The 13,472-nt window shown below is 49.1% G+C and overlaps 1 protein-coding gene across 1 annotated transcript in view; it reads right to left on the minus strand.

Annotated features, from left to right (window-relative positions):
- The window catches only part of MYO9B (myosin IXB), a 110,761-nt gene that overhangs the window by 39,405 nt on the left and 57,884 nt on the right, over positions 1-13,472 (minus strand). The window contains exons 12-16 of the mRNA XM_015426684.1: positions 12,622-12,743; positions 11,530-11,671; positions 10,365-10,560; positions 9,741-9,816; positions 1,402-1,515 (exon numbers count right to left, since the gene is read on the minus strand). Coding sequence (XP_015282170.1) covers positions 1,402-1,515; positions 9,741-9,816; positions 10,365-10,560; positions 11,530-11,671; positions 12,622-12,743 — 650 coding nt within the window. The remainder of the gene's footprint in view (positions 1-1,401; positions 1,516-9,740; positions 9,817-10,364; positions 10,561-11,529; positions 11,672-12,621; positions 12,744-13,472) is intronic.

Raw genomic sequence — 13,472 nt, forward strand, 5'->3', positions numbered from 1 at the left:
TAAAGCAAACAAGACTACATATTCTTTTTAAAGTAAGAACAGATCAGCTCATTATTTCTGGGCAAAATGGGCACTCCTAGACACTAAAGCAACGGGTAAAAAATTCTCGCCCCCCCCCCCCACTACCTCTTCAGGGAGCTCAGAAATAATAATCGACCTTTAAACAAAAGGAAGCAATGATACTGGAGGAGTTGGGGGGGATTTATTTGAATAGACAGCTAGCAAGATACCTACCTGCATGGATTTATTTATTCTATTAAGCGTGATGAAGGTCAAAGCATGGCATCTCCACCCAAAAGACAGCAGGGCTGAGAAAGGACCCTTTCTGCCCTGTCGGACTGAGGACAGAACACCGGCCTGGCCCCACAGATCTGCCCTGCTAGTGGCAGGGCTTTCCTCTAGCACAAGGACTCTTGCATCAGGGGAAGAGCCATCACTGGCAAAAGAGGTCAGCAGGATCTGCGTTTGACTGGCAAAGCTGAGCTCTACACATCAGAGGTTCTGCGTTTAGTCTCTGGCACCTCCAGGCAAAGAATATTGGGGAGCAGGTCCTGGGGAAAATCCTTCTCTGCAAGAGAACCTGGAAAGCTGATTCCACTTGGAGCAAACATGGCCCCACTTTGGTTTATGGCAGCATCATGTGTTCCTTTGCAGAAATGTCCGCAAACCTCTTGCCAGAGAAACGCATCCCCGGCAAGCAGGACCTCAGGCAGCAGAGAGATTCCCACCACAAGGGTCTTTTTTGATGTCTGCCAACCTTCCCAATAGCAAGCAAGAGACCCCTCTATGTGCAAGAAGGCTTGGGGGAAAGAGGGTTTATTGGCAGCTGGCTAATGCTTGTGAAAACACCCCCTTCCCCATGTGCACGGGTGCCAAGGCAAGTCGAAGCCAGGGTAATTAATATGCGGAATACACTGCCACAAGAAGTGGTGGCAGCTACAGGCAGAGAGAGCTTCAAGAGGGGACTGGAGAAACATATGGAGCAGAGGTCCATCAGCAGCTGTTAGCCACAAGGTTAGCCACAACGCTCTGTCCGGGGAGCACTCTGTCTGGGGCAGTGAGGGTCTGTATTCTTAGTGCTTGGGGGGGGCAACAGTGGGAGGGCTTCTGGAGTTCTGGCGCCACTGGTGGACCTCCTGATGGCACCTGGATTTTGACCACTGTGTGACAGAGAGTGTTGGAGTGGATGGGCCATTGGCCTGATCCAACATGGCTTCTCTTATGTTCTAATAACAGCTGCAAACAGACAGTACGTACAACACAAGCTTCGGTGCGTATGCAAATGTCTGCTGAATTTTGTTCTGAAAAATTTGTAAAGCAAAAATAGAGACAGAGAGAGAAAAGAAAGACCCCTCCCTCCACCAGTTCCCTCCTCCTCCTCTCCCACCAGCCCAAACTCACAGGAAGTGGCAACGGGGCTGCTGGAGTCGGCCGAGCGACTGAAGAAGCCTGCGGGGATCTTCGCCCTGCCAGGGCAGTCCCTTTATGCTCCTGACTATTTGCTCATGCAAATCCCTATGGTGGGAAGGGGATGGGGAAACACACCCAAGACAGATAGGGACACACACACACACACACACACCAGACAGCTGTGAAACAGAATCACCAGGAATGAAAAGGATGAGCCCCATCATGACCCTGCATGCTTTAAGAATGATCAAAAAGCGGATTCCCAGGCCAGCCTTGCTTTAAACATGCACATTTCAGGTGCAACAAAATGATCCTTGGCTCGTACCAGGAAGAGTGGCCTGGAACTGGAATCATTTTGAGCACAGATGATGGGAGAGATGGAAGAACCAGTTTCCCTTTCAGAGACTTTGCATATGTCATGCATTTCGGAGGACGAGGCTCTGACAAAATTTCCAGCTTCCTTTGCCAAGTAAGCATTTCAGATCAGACACAATGGGTTGGATCCTGCCATTTCTTCCCACTTTTTGTAACAGGAGTAGGGATGGTCTCATTCAGGTTCCCTCCTGCCCTGCCCTGCCATGGTTTTATGTTCATGCAGTCCACATGACTACTGCCAGGTGCCAGCAGACGTTTTTCAAGGGACAAAAGGCTGATAGGATTCTACCCACGCAATGCATCGAAGGTGCCCTACTGGGTTGGATCAGTTCAAGATGAGCCAAAAATGACTCCTGCAGCCTGAACAGTGGAATTCATGCCTTTTGGCATGGAATTTGCACCAGTTTCCTTGATCTAGTAGTCCCAGGTCACATGGATCACCCTGCGGATGTGCTATGCCAAGGAGGAAATTAAATACCCCTGAGGGTTGGGGTTTTTGTTTTCTTTTACTGTTCTTAAAAGGTAAAGGTTCCCTTGCTCGAAAGCCAGTCGAATCCGACTCTAGGGTTGCGGTGCTCATCTCCGTTTCAAAGCCGAAGAGCCAGCGCTGTCCGAAGACATTTCCGTGGTCATGTGGCCGGCATGACTAAACACCAAGGCGCACAGAACGCTGTTACCTTCCCAATGAAGTGATACCTATTTATCTACTTGCAATTTCTTGCTTTCGAACTGCTAGGTTGGCAGGAGTTTACTGTTCTACTCAGGGGTAAAAAAGCCAGCCAGTATGTTCCAGTACTGAGTATCATGTCAGAAAGTGGACAAAGGGGTGTCTTCCACCTCCAGCTTTGAGACCTTGAGAGTACAGAGGGAAGGAATTAAAACGTCTTTCACCCCTGGTTCTACTGATCATTACTGAACTCCACTGCTTATATGCCTCTTGTCCCACTGGCCCATTTGTGACACCTGCACCAGCTCAGACTTGGGCAAGGGCAGGGACATGTCAGGGGCAGCAAAGCGGGGCTTCCTAAACCTCCCCAGTCCCGGGCACTTCCCCAATGCCAGCGGACGTTACACCACCCCAAAGCCTGACACATCTGCAAAACATCCCGTAGAGGCCCAAGCAAGAGGGCCCTTTTTGTTTCTTTTCAACTTCTTAGATGAGAACTGTCTGTGGTCTGCCACTTTTTTTGTTGACGGTTCTTTTGTTTATTTTTCAAGTCAAAAAGAAGGCTTAACACATTGCATTTGGATAAAAGGTCACAGATTAAGTTTGCAGAAATTATTAGAACTGCCTTCCGTGATCAATTCATGTTTCTTTTAAACCAGACCACTTTTGGGATCATTTTTTTAAGATACAACAGAATTTTAAAAAGTTACCATCCAATTTAAAATTTATTTTTTAAATTAATCTAATTGTATGGACTCTGCTGGGTTCCCTTCCAACTCTGTTTGAGGAGCTGGAATAGGTTTTGTCTTTTCATCACCCTTGCTTGCTGTTTCCCATGCACATTTCTCCACTGCATGTTTAATTGCCAGTCAGCCTGGGAAGACGCTGAGCATGTCACCAGTACCACACCACATGCACCATGCGACAGAGAGTCTTGCCTCAACACAAGAACATACTTACCTTTTGCCACCCTCCAGAGAGGCACAAACCAAATAAAATAAAATAAAATAACAAAAAAAACAAAGAAAACAACAATAGAAGCATGAAAGCCACACCTGGGCAGAGGAACCACTGGTGTCTGTTCTGAGATGCATCAGCCGTCAAGAGAATTTTTGGCTTTGGTAAGGTGACAATGACCTTCTGAAATCTTGCATGACTTCAAAAAAAAAGCCACAACTGCTACTTTACACCACCAAGCTAACTTGGAACAAGGGGCGGCAGATAGCCTTACAGCTGCAGCGTCCTGAGCTGCGAACGCAAGTCTGGGTTACGTTTTGAGTCGTGAACACAAGTCTTGGTTACTACGATTACGGCAGAACCGACAGCGGGTTCTTTTGCCTTTTTAAAATGCCTGCCCCTTCCTATGCTTGGCATGCTCAGACGGTCCATCTGTCCAGGAACGTGCCTCCCCGGCTGCCAAGGGTAAAGCAGTCTAACTCTTCCCACTTACTTCTTGCTTTCGTATGAAGCAATGATGTCTTCAAAAGCGCTTATATCAAAATCCTCAGAGCAATCAAATGAGAAATCAAGCACTGAGCAGCTGCAAAAAGGGAACATGCAGAGAAGCTGAACTATCGAGCAGAGGAAGAGGAGGAGGAGGAGGAGGATGGCCCAGGGTGTCCCGGAGAGAAACAAAAGGGCCAAGGAAAAAAAGCAAAATTGCCAATAAAAGAGAGCGGATATGTTTTACGTTAATAGAAAATTTGTGTTATCGCAAAATGCACACTTCTTAATAAACATCTGCTCTCTTTTATTACACCACTGGCACTTTGCCTGCTCCCCCTCCCTGCTCCCCCCAGATCTCCGTCTCTGCTATTAAGCGCTGTCTCTCCCAAGAAAAAGGACCATAAACTAGTGGTGTTCGGAACAATTCTTTTGTGCCAGAGGACTCAAAGGACAGCAGCAGAATCTGGGCAGGCAAGAGAAACTCTTTCACAGAAAGCACAAGTGATTTGTGGATCTCCTTGACTGGCAGCCACTAGTACAGCTGGCTTTAAAAGGGGACTAGAGAGCCAGTTTGGTGAAGTGGTTAAGTGTGTGGACTCTAATCTGGGAGAACCGGGTTTGATTCCCCACTCCTCCACTTGCACCTGCTGATGTGACCTTGGGTCAGTCACAAGCTCTGGCACAGCTGTCCTTGAAAAAGAGCAGTTTGGGTCAGAGCTCTCTCAGCCCCACCCACCTCACAGGGTGTCTGTTGTGGGGAGGGGAAGGGAAAGGAGTTTGTAAGCCGCTCTGAGACTCCAAGTGAAGGATGGGGTATAAATCCAATCTCTTCTTCTTCTTCTTCTTCTAACGGAGGAGGCAAGATTCATCAACTACCATTAGCCAGAGCAACCAAAACGAACCCTCCCCCCCGCCCGGTTCACAATCTGTCACTTTACAGATGCCATGGGGGACCTATCCTGTTCAGGGCCACGGAGCAGGGAAGGAGGGCCTCCTGTCCGCACGGGGTGGCATTTCCCGAGCAGGATCAGGTCTCTGCGGTATCTTGCAAAGTGTCATAATTCCGCAGGCAACGCCATATTGTCTAGTTTGGTTTTCAGCCGGTTTGGTTTTGAGGGTTGAGAGAGGCAGAAAATAGTGAGAGAAAAGGGTTAGTTTAATCAGAGTGTGCATTAAAAGTCTGTGCAGATCTTTTGCTTAAGATCCCCGTCTGGGTGAATCGAATGCAACAGCGGGTTGCCCCACATTCAGGAGGGGTATGGACAGGGCTATTTTTGGGCAGGAACGCACAGGAACGGAGTTCCGGCTGGCTCCCAAGTTGGCCACGCCCAGCAGGAACTCATTAGCATAATAGGCCACACCCGACAGCAGAAACTCATTAGGATTGGCTACATTAGGGGTGTGTGGCCTAACATGCAAAGGAGTTCCTGCTACCAAAAAAGACCCTGGGTTTTGACAACAAACAAGGTCAACAGAATAAGAAGCAAAAGGTGGGTGTGGCTGGATGAGCACACTTCTGGTAACTTGTGGGTGTGGCCTAATATGGCAATGAGCTGTGCTGTCAGGGGTGTGGCCTAATATGCTAATGAATTTCTGCTGTTGGGTGTGACCTATTATGCTAATGAGTTCCTGCTGGGCTTTTTCTACAAAAAGAACCCTGGTATGGAGATCTCCCGGAATTTCTACTTCTCTCCAGAAGGCAGAGATCAGTTCCCCTGGAGAAAATGGCTGTTTTGGAGGGTGGATGCTGTGGGATTATACCCCACTGAGATCCCTCCCCAAGCCCTGCCTTCTCCAAGCTCCACCCCAAAATCTCCAGTAATTTCCAACCCAGAGTTGGCAACACTAGGTGTTACAGTGGGCTGTATTTTATATGTTATAAACCTGCCTGAAAGGTTCCCCTTAGCTATGTACTGTCTGAAACCCAACATCAAGACTTGGCTCTGTCTTCCCAAGCCTTTTCCAAAAGCCAGCTGGGAACCGTGGTGCAGCAGCACGCCAGACAAGAACTTGTGGGGGTCTGCGTCACGATCCCAGGCCTAAGGCTGGAGAATAAGAGGCCTGCAGGCCTCAAGGACACCTTGTGTGAAGCTTGCAGCAGGTCTACATTTCCCAGGCACCCCACGGGCCTTCTGATTGGACTGGGGTGAAATTGGAGGGGAAAGGGAAGGCCAATCACTACTGAGGGGGGTGGGGCCCTGAGAGAAACAATATAAAACAAAAAGAGGGAAGGCATTCTTTGACCTAGAGTGTGTCCGAAGACATTTCCATGGTCATGTGGCCAGCATGACTAAATGCCAAGGCGCACAGAACGCTGTTACCTTCCCACCGAAGCGGTGCCTATTTATCTACTTGCAATTTCGTCCTTTTGAACTGCTAGGTTGGCAGGAGCTGGGGCCAGAGATGGGAGCTCACTCTATTCCGCAGCACTAGGGTCTCGAACTGCCGGATTACAGACCTTCCAGTCTGCAGCTCAGCATCTTAACCTGAGCCACCCTACACTGAAATTAATCAGCTTAGAAGGGTGCAATTTGGTTTTGGGTGGCACCTGTTGAAGACCCTCTCCCAAAGCAATTCACTGCCACAGGAAGTGGTGGCGGCTACAAGCATGGACGGCTTCAAAAGGGAATTAGATAAGCATATGGAGCAGAGGTCCATCAGTGGCTATTAGCCACAAGGTATAGATAGGGGCTCTGGGGCAAGTGATGCTCTGTCATCTTGGTGCTTGGGGGGGTCAACAGTGGGAGGGCTTCTAATGTCCTGGCCCCACTGGTGGACCTCCTGATGGCACTGGTATTTCTGGCCACTGTGTGATACAGAGTGTTGGACTGGATGGGCCTTTGGCCTGATCCAACATTGGCATCTCTTATGTTCTTATGTTCTTATGTTCTTAAAGTGAGCTAGATCCAGCCAAAGCAATTGATGCTTTGATGTAGGCTGTGGTTAAACCGTGCAAAGATTTTTTGGGAACAGCTTGATTTTATGTATTATTTTCTATAATAATCAAATATATGAAAATTTACAAGACTTTACCTCTCAAGGAGAAGATGTGATGGAGACATGTCAACCAGGTGACTTCTTCACACTAATGCAATTGATACCCAAGGGCCTTTGGATTTGACAGTCCTTGAGAACATCTTGGCTTCTGAACTAGTTTATTTTCATTCTTTGATGTCACTGTGATGAAACGCCTTAAACCCCAGAAGTTACATCAAAGTTGACGATAATTGGGGTCTGCATTCTGTATACGGTCAGAGAGTGCTAACTGCCTTTTACAGGCTTACACAAAGGAAAAGCAGGGCAGAGATGACTCATCTCCCAGCAGCAGAGCCATCCAACTCCACATATGTCTTAGCCAGGAAAGCACAAAGGGTAGAAAAGTCACACCTAAGCCAGAGAGCCTGGGAAGCCAAATGGTGGAATGTCAGCTTTCCTTCTCCTGCCAACCAAGCAGTTTGAAAGCAAGAAATTGCAAGTAGATAAATAGGTACCACTTCGGTGGGAAGGTAACAGCGTTCCCTGCACCTCAGCGTCATGCCGGCCACATGACGGAAACATCTTCGGACAGCGCTGGCTCTTCGGCTTTGAAACGGAGATGAGCTCTGCAACCCTAGAGTCGGATTCGACTGGCTTTCGAGCAAGGGAACCTTTACCTTTACCTTACAGCTTTCCTTTGGGAACAGGAACTACAGAGGGTTTTGCAAATGGGGGATGCAGGGGATGTACCACCAACTTGCCTTCTTACTGTGAGCTCTGTCACCATGGCAGTCATGACTACATGCTGCTGAACAAAGGGGAGAAATCCCCACAGGGCATTTCTGGGTGCTTGCAACCCCCAAGGATAAACAGCCTCTCCTAATTTTGCCAGCATTTACGGTACCTGTGAGAGTTATGGTCAGAGGACTGCAGCTGCACCGCTTTTTATTTGACCTTTGCTCAGTCTGCTGTCTATTTCATCCACGTGTGCATTCTAAAAAATTTCCCGTTAACTGTCCTTATATTTTGAATATAATTTTGAATATATCTTGAATGTGTGATGTGGTCCATGGGGTCGTGAAGAGTCAGACTCGACTGTGGGACTGAACAACAACAGCAGCCTGATCTCGGTACCCACATTCGGCCCATTCTGTCACCCCTATCAAGGAGAAGTGGAGAGACTTGTGGCTGTGAAGCAGGAGACACAGTGACGGACCAAATGGCAAAGCAGTTCAAGAGTGCTAGTTCTTTAGCAGGAAAGAGTCTGACTGATCAGTGGCAATGGAAATACTGAGAGAGTAGCAGGAAGCAGAGGGGCCTTGTGTGTGTGGGGGGAGAGCAGGATGGCCACAGAATTTCCAGGCTCCCACACAGGCAGATACAAGAAATTATAAAGGATCCAGCAATTAGAGTGGCACAAGATACAAAAAGACAGATATTGCTGTGTATGTTCATCAAATTTTCAATTTTCCAAGTTGTATTTTGTTTTTCAGATACATCAAACAACTCAATAAGAACAAAGTCTTCAGAAGAGAAGAAGAAGAAGGACGGACCTTCCCGGGCTTTCTGTAGTCCGTTTCGAACAATATCTTTCTCAGGTGTCAATTCATGTTGTCTATAGTGTTCTTACAATTCCAATCTTGACTGTATATGTGGTGTTTACAAAAGTTCAGAAACAGCTGCTCATAGCTCTATTGTCTACCGGTCTCCATCCAGCATATAATCCTGAATGGAGACCGGTAGACAATAGAGCTATGAGCAGCTGTTTCTGAACTTTTGTAAACACCACATATACAGTCAAGATTGGACTTGTAAGAACACTATAGACAACATGAATTGACACCTGAGAAAGATATTGTTCGAAACGGACTACAGAAAGCCCGGGAAGGTCCGTCCTTCTTCTTCTTCTCTTCTGAAGACTTTGTTCTTATTGAGTTGTTTGATGTATCTGAAAAACAAAATACAACTTGGAAAATTGAAAATTTGATGAACATACACAGCAATATCTGCCTTTTTGTATCTTGTCCCACACAGGCAGAAACAGGGGGGGGCCTTGCGAGACCCTTTTCACCACAGGGGTAAAGAAGGACTTTTTGTTTTCACTGCGCACTCCCCTTGTTGACAGTCAAGGCTGTGGGATGCAGCTGCAAAAACTGAGAGAAGCTTCTTAAATGAAGATTGTACTCAGAGAAAGGTGAAGAGAGGAAGCAGGAGATGAGAGAGAGATGCTAACCCGCAAAAGTTGTTCCTACATGCTCGCATTTTTGTAAACAAGTTTATTTCCTTCATTTATTCTCCACCTTTCTCCCCAACAGGGACCCAAAACAGCTCACATCATTCTCCCTTCCTCCACTCAAGTACTCTCAACAACCCTGTGAGGTAGGTTGAGTGCAAGTTTCTGTGGCCCAGCAGGGATTCAAACCTGGGTCTTCTAGGTCCTCCTAAGTCCAGCATTCTAACCACTACACCACATCTCGGGCCCAGATTCTTTCTTTTTTTTAATATCGCAACAAGTGTTCAAAATGGAGTGGTGCTCCTTCTGCTTGTGAGGCCAAGTCCCCTGGGCTTCTCTCACACCGGCAGCCGTGGCAGCTGCACCTCCTCCAAAGGGCTCTATGCAGAAGGAGGGAGGAGAGGAGACCTGTGCCTCCGGAGGGTACGGGAAGGGCGTGCTGGCTTGGAAGATGCATAGGGAACACGCAAGTCCACCACAATAGCTCTAGGTCATTGGTGCAGCCAGCAGCAGCACGGGGCTGGCAAGCAGCAGCTACGGCGCAGCAGCAGGAACCCAAGCACCCCGAGATCGCCTTTCTCATCCAAAACGCCCAGAACAAGGATCTGAATGCAGACAAATCGTGCCACCTACCGGTAAGCTTTTTCAATCGGGGTGTTGGCTTGCTGCAATTCCCCAAGGGGCACCCGGGGCCCATGGCGCACCACTCCTGGAAGGGACAGAGGGAAAAGAGTAAAGAGGCCTATGTTGGTGCTAGACAGCTGGTCAGGGGCTTGATGAAGAGGCATCCCCTAGCACTCAGGAGAGGCTGTGGCTCCTTTACCTGCTGGGGGTCTCAGGTTCCGTGGCCAGGGGTCAGGGTCTCAGGGGGCAGCTGTGGCGAAAGATGTTTCTCTGCTTGAGACCCTGGAGAGCTCCTGCCAGGTGGAGCAGGCAATATGGGGCGAGATGGACCGACTCAGGAATCAGGCAGTTTAAAAAGGATCAGGCAGTAAGTTGACTTGAGCGACCTTCATCTGAGACCCTGGGCAGCTGCTGCCAGTCACAGAATGGGCTCAGAATTTTGGAATTTGGGTCCAGCACTCTCAGAGGCCAACTGTTGGTTGTGCAAATCCCACTCCACCAAAAACAAACAGTTGGCCAGACCCCCCCACCCCTTCAACCATCTCCATCTGGACACTGGACTACTGCCACAGCAGCTCTCTGACCACATGAGGGGAGGTTCCTGCAAGCCTTCTGCCCGAGGTTTGTCCTCACCAGCGGTCTTCTGAGCTCTCTGGCGGCCGGCTTCTGCAAAGACTGCCATGGCTTGGACTGCGGCACGCAGGGTGGCCCATCGGAAGACAGCCACTGGGTCCATCCCAATAAGCTCGCGGACATAGGCACTGTCGCTGCCTCGCAGCAAGGCCACGATGTCCGGCCGCATGTAATCCATGTTCTTCTCACGAAAATCCTGCCAAGTGCAAAGCAAGAGGTCAGATCCAGAGGACACACAAGGGCCAAGCGAGAGGATACCATGTCCAGCACTTCTTTAGACACAGCATGTAATGATTTCTTGTTTTGGTGTGTGTGTTTCTTTAAATGTTTAGTTTGACTGCAGTAATGTAAGGAGAGTGATAGAGGGAGACAAGGGTGATGTGATTGGCTGATGACTGAGAGTGTGGGAGGAGGGGTGTCTCTGTGGGTTCTGTGTGTGACGTTTGGAGAGAGAGCATAGTCTGTGTGACTATGGGAGTTTGAGTCTATTCTGTGTGAATAAAACAAAGAGCCTGTGTGGCTATATATATATATGAGAGAGATTACACTGAGTGTCTAAGCCTGTCAGAGTGGAACATTGGCATTTGAGAAACTGTTTGTGATGCCAAGCTTTGCCAGTTATATTTACGAGTTCCTTTCTTCAGCAACAGTTCAAAAATACCCAGGAACCTATTTTGTTCTTTAATAAATAAATCATTATTTGTTTAAACTAATCCCAGCAATCAGAATAGTCCTTCCTCAGGGCCACATAGTCCTCTGAAGTGCCCAGACCCTGGGTCATTCTACCAAAAGAGAGAGATTTGGAATTTTTAATTCCTGGTGGCAGCAGAAATCTACCAAGTTTATGTACACAGAGAGTGTTTTAAAGGTAAAACCGTATCCCTCATAAGCAGGACGCCACACAGCACGTGATCATCTTATGAAATTCTCTGCCACGAACAGCAGCTACTTCTAGCCTAACAAGTTTTTTTTAAATAATAGGTAAACAGAACCTCTGTGTTTTTTCAAGGCACAGGAGCTTCCCTTTGGGACACAGAGTGGACCACTGCTGGCAACAGGAGATGGGGACGGCTGGAGCTTTGGGGCAATCCCAGAAAGCTCCCCTCGCACTTCAGGCTGAATCGGAGCTCAGCCTCGCCCCCGTCATCCCATCCCCATCCCATACCTTGATCTGGTACTTCACTTTGCCTGCAAAGTGCTGAATAATGAAGGCGGGCTCCAGGACTGGGGTCCCAATGAAGAACCGGTTGTCTTCATGCTGCTGCTTGAATTTCGCCAGAAGCGTCTGGCTGGTGGCATGAGGAAAGCTGTGGGGACAAAAGCAGGACGCGGAAGAATCAGCAGGGATTGGGGATGAGAAAAGAAATTATTTTCTTCATTTATGCCCCTCCTTTCTTCCCAAAGGTGGCACACGTCATTCGTCTCGCCTCCATTTTATCCACTTGACAACCCAGTGGAGGTAGGCGAGGCTGAGAGTGTGTGACCGGCCCAAGGTCACCCAGCGAGCATCTGTGGCAGAGCAGAGCATTTGAACCTGGATCTCCCAAACCCCAGGCTGGCACTGTAGCCATGCCACCACACTGGCTCTCGTGAAGCAAGGGAGGGGGAGACTCAGGCCTGACAGGCATTTCTCCTGATAGATTTGCTCCCAGCTTCTCAACCCTCTCAGGGCCCTGAAGCAGTCTCTGAGCATGGAAAAGCTCATCACTGACACGCAAAGCACCCTGAAATCACCCAAAGGGGGGGAAAAAAACCTCAGCAAGGCAGTGGCACAGGAAACCACTACAGCAGGGCTTCCTTGTGGGGAGTGGAGCAGGAGTCGCACAGGAAGAAGAAGAAGGAGGAGGAGGAGGAGGAGGAGGAGGAGATTGGATTTATACCCCGCCCTTCACTTGGAGTCTCAGAGTGGCTTACAAACTCCTTTCCCTTCCCCTCCCCACAACAGACACCCTGTGAGGTGGGTGGGGCTGAGAGAACTCTGACACAAACTGCTCTTTTTCAAGGACAGCTGTGCCAGAGCTTGTGACTGACCCCAAGGACATCCAGCCAGGTGCAAGTGGAGGAGTGGGGAATCAAACCCGGTTCTCCCAGATTAGAGTCCGGGCACTTAACCACTACATCAAACTCTTGGGGAGGAGCCGTGGTCCAAGGCTGGTCGTGGTCCATCCCACGCTTGCCCACACCACTGCTCCCCCAGTGCCTCCTCTGATGCCTGCTCCCCTGCTTCCATCTCCCCTCCCCCCACGGCTATACTTACTTGCTTTCTTCATCAAGGAGGTAAAAGAGGCCGGTGGGTTTCTTGCTGATTAAATGGATGCAGGCCACATTGTCGGTGTAGGTGATGTTGTGCCATTCAATGCCTTCGCTCTGATACTCTTCCTACAGACAATCCAAAGGCATCAGTGACTCCACTGGGGGGGGGGCTCCCAGACCTCCCGTCTCCCCACACTTGTGGGAAAAGACCACACAACACTGTCATGTGATGGCTTCACCCGAGCGCCCTCAGCCTCACTACCTCACAGGGAAGCTGACCCACCACCTCACTGACGTAGGAGTGTGGGGATTGGCCCTTCAGTGGCTTACCTCATTCTTTCATGGTCAGGGACAGAGGATGGCATTGGGAGAGAATGTGTCCTCCAGATACCCCTTAACATGTGGGGTCCCTCGGGGGAACTTCTCTCCCTGATGTGATTCAACATCTCCCCTTGCCCAGCTGGTGTAGAGTTTCAGGCTTGGGTGTCACCAGTATGCTGATGACACCCAGCTGTAGTATTGGACAGCCACCTGGATACCACCAATGTTCCCTCTAAGCTGTGGAGTCTTGTGAGCAAAAAGTCTACTTTGTGAGCTACTGGCATCAAAGTTGTGAGCGAGCAATTTGGCTACTGCATAAACTAGTGTGCTCTGGAGCCCTCCTTCCTGAGCTGAGACAAAAATGTGTGAGCCAGAGGCTAAAAAACTGTGAGCTAGCTCACACTAACTCAGCTTAGAGGGAACACTGGATACCACCCCACGGAATTTGGCCGCAGGTTTGGAGACCGTGGCTGGGTGGTTGAAACAGAGCTGGTTGAGACTGAATCTGACTAAGATGGAGATTCTGTGACGGGG

This window comes from Gekko japonicus, unplaced genomic scaffold (genome assembly GCF_001447785.1).
Source record: "Gekko japonicus isolate JY-2015 unplaced genomic scaffold, Gekko_japonicus_V1.1 scaffold2550, whole genome shotgun sequence".
Lineage (NCBI taxonomy): Eukaryota > Metazoa > Chordata > Lepidosauria > Squamata > Gekkonidae > Gekko > Gekko japonicus.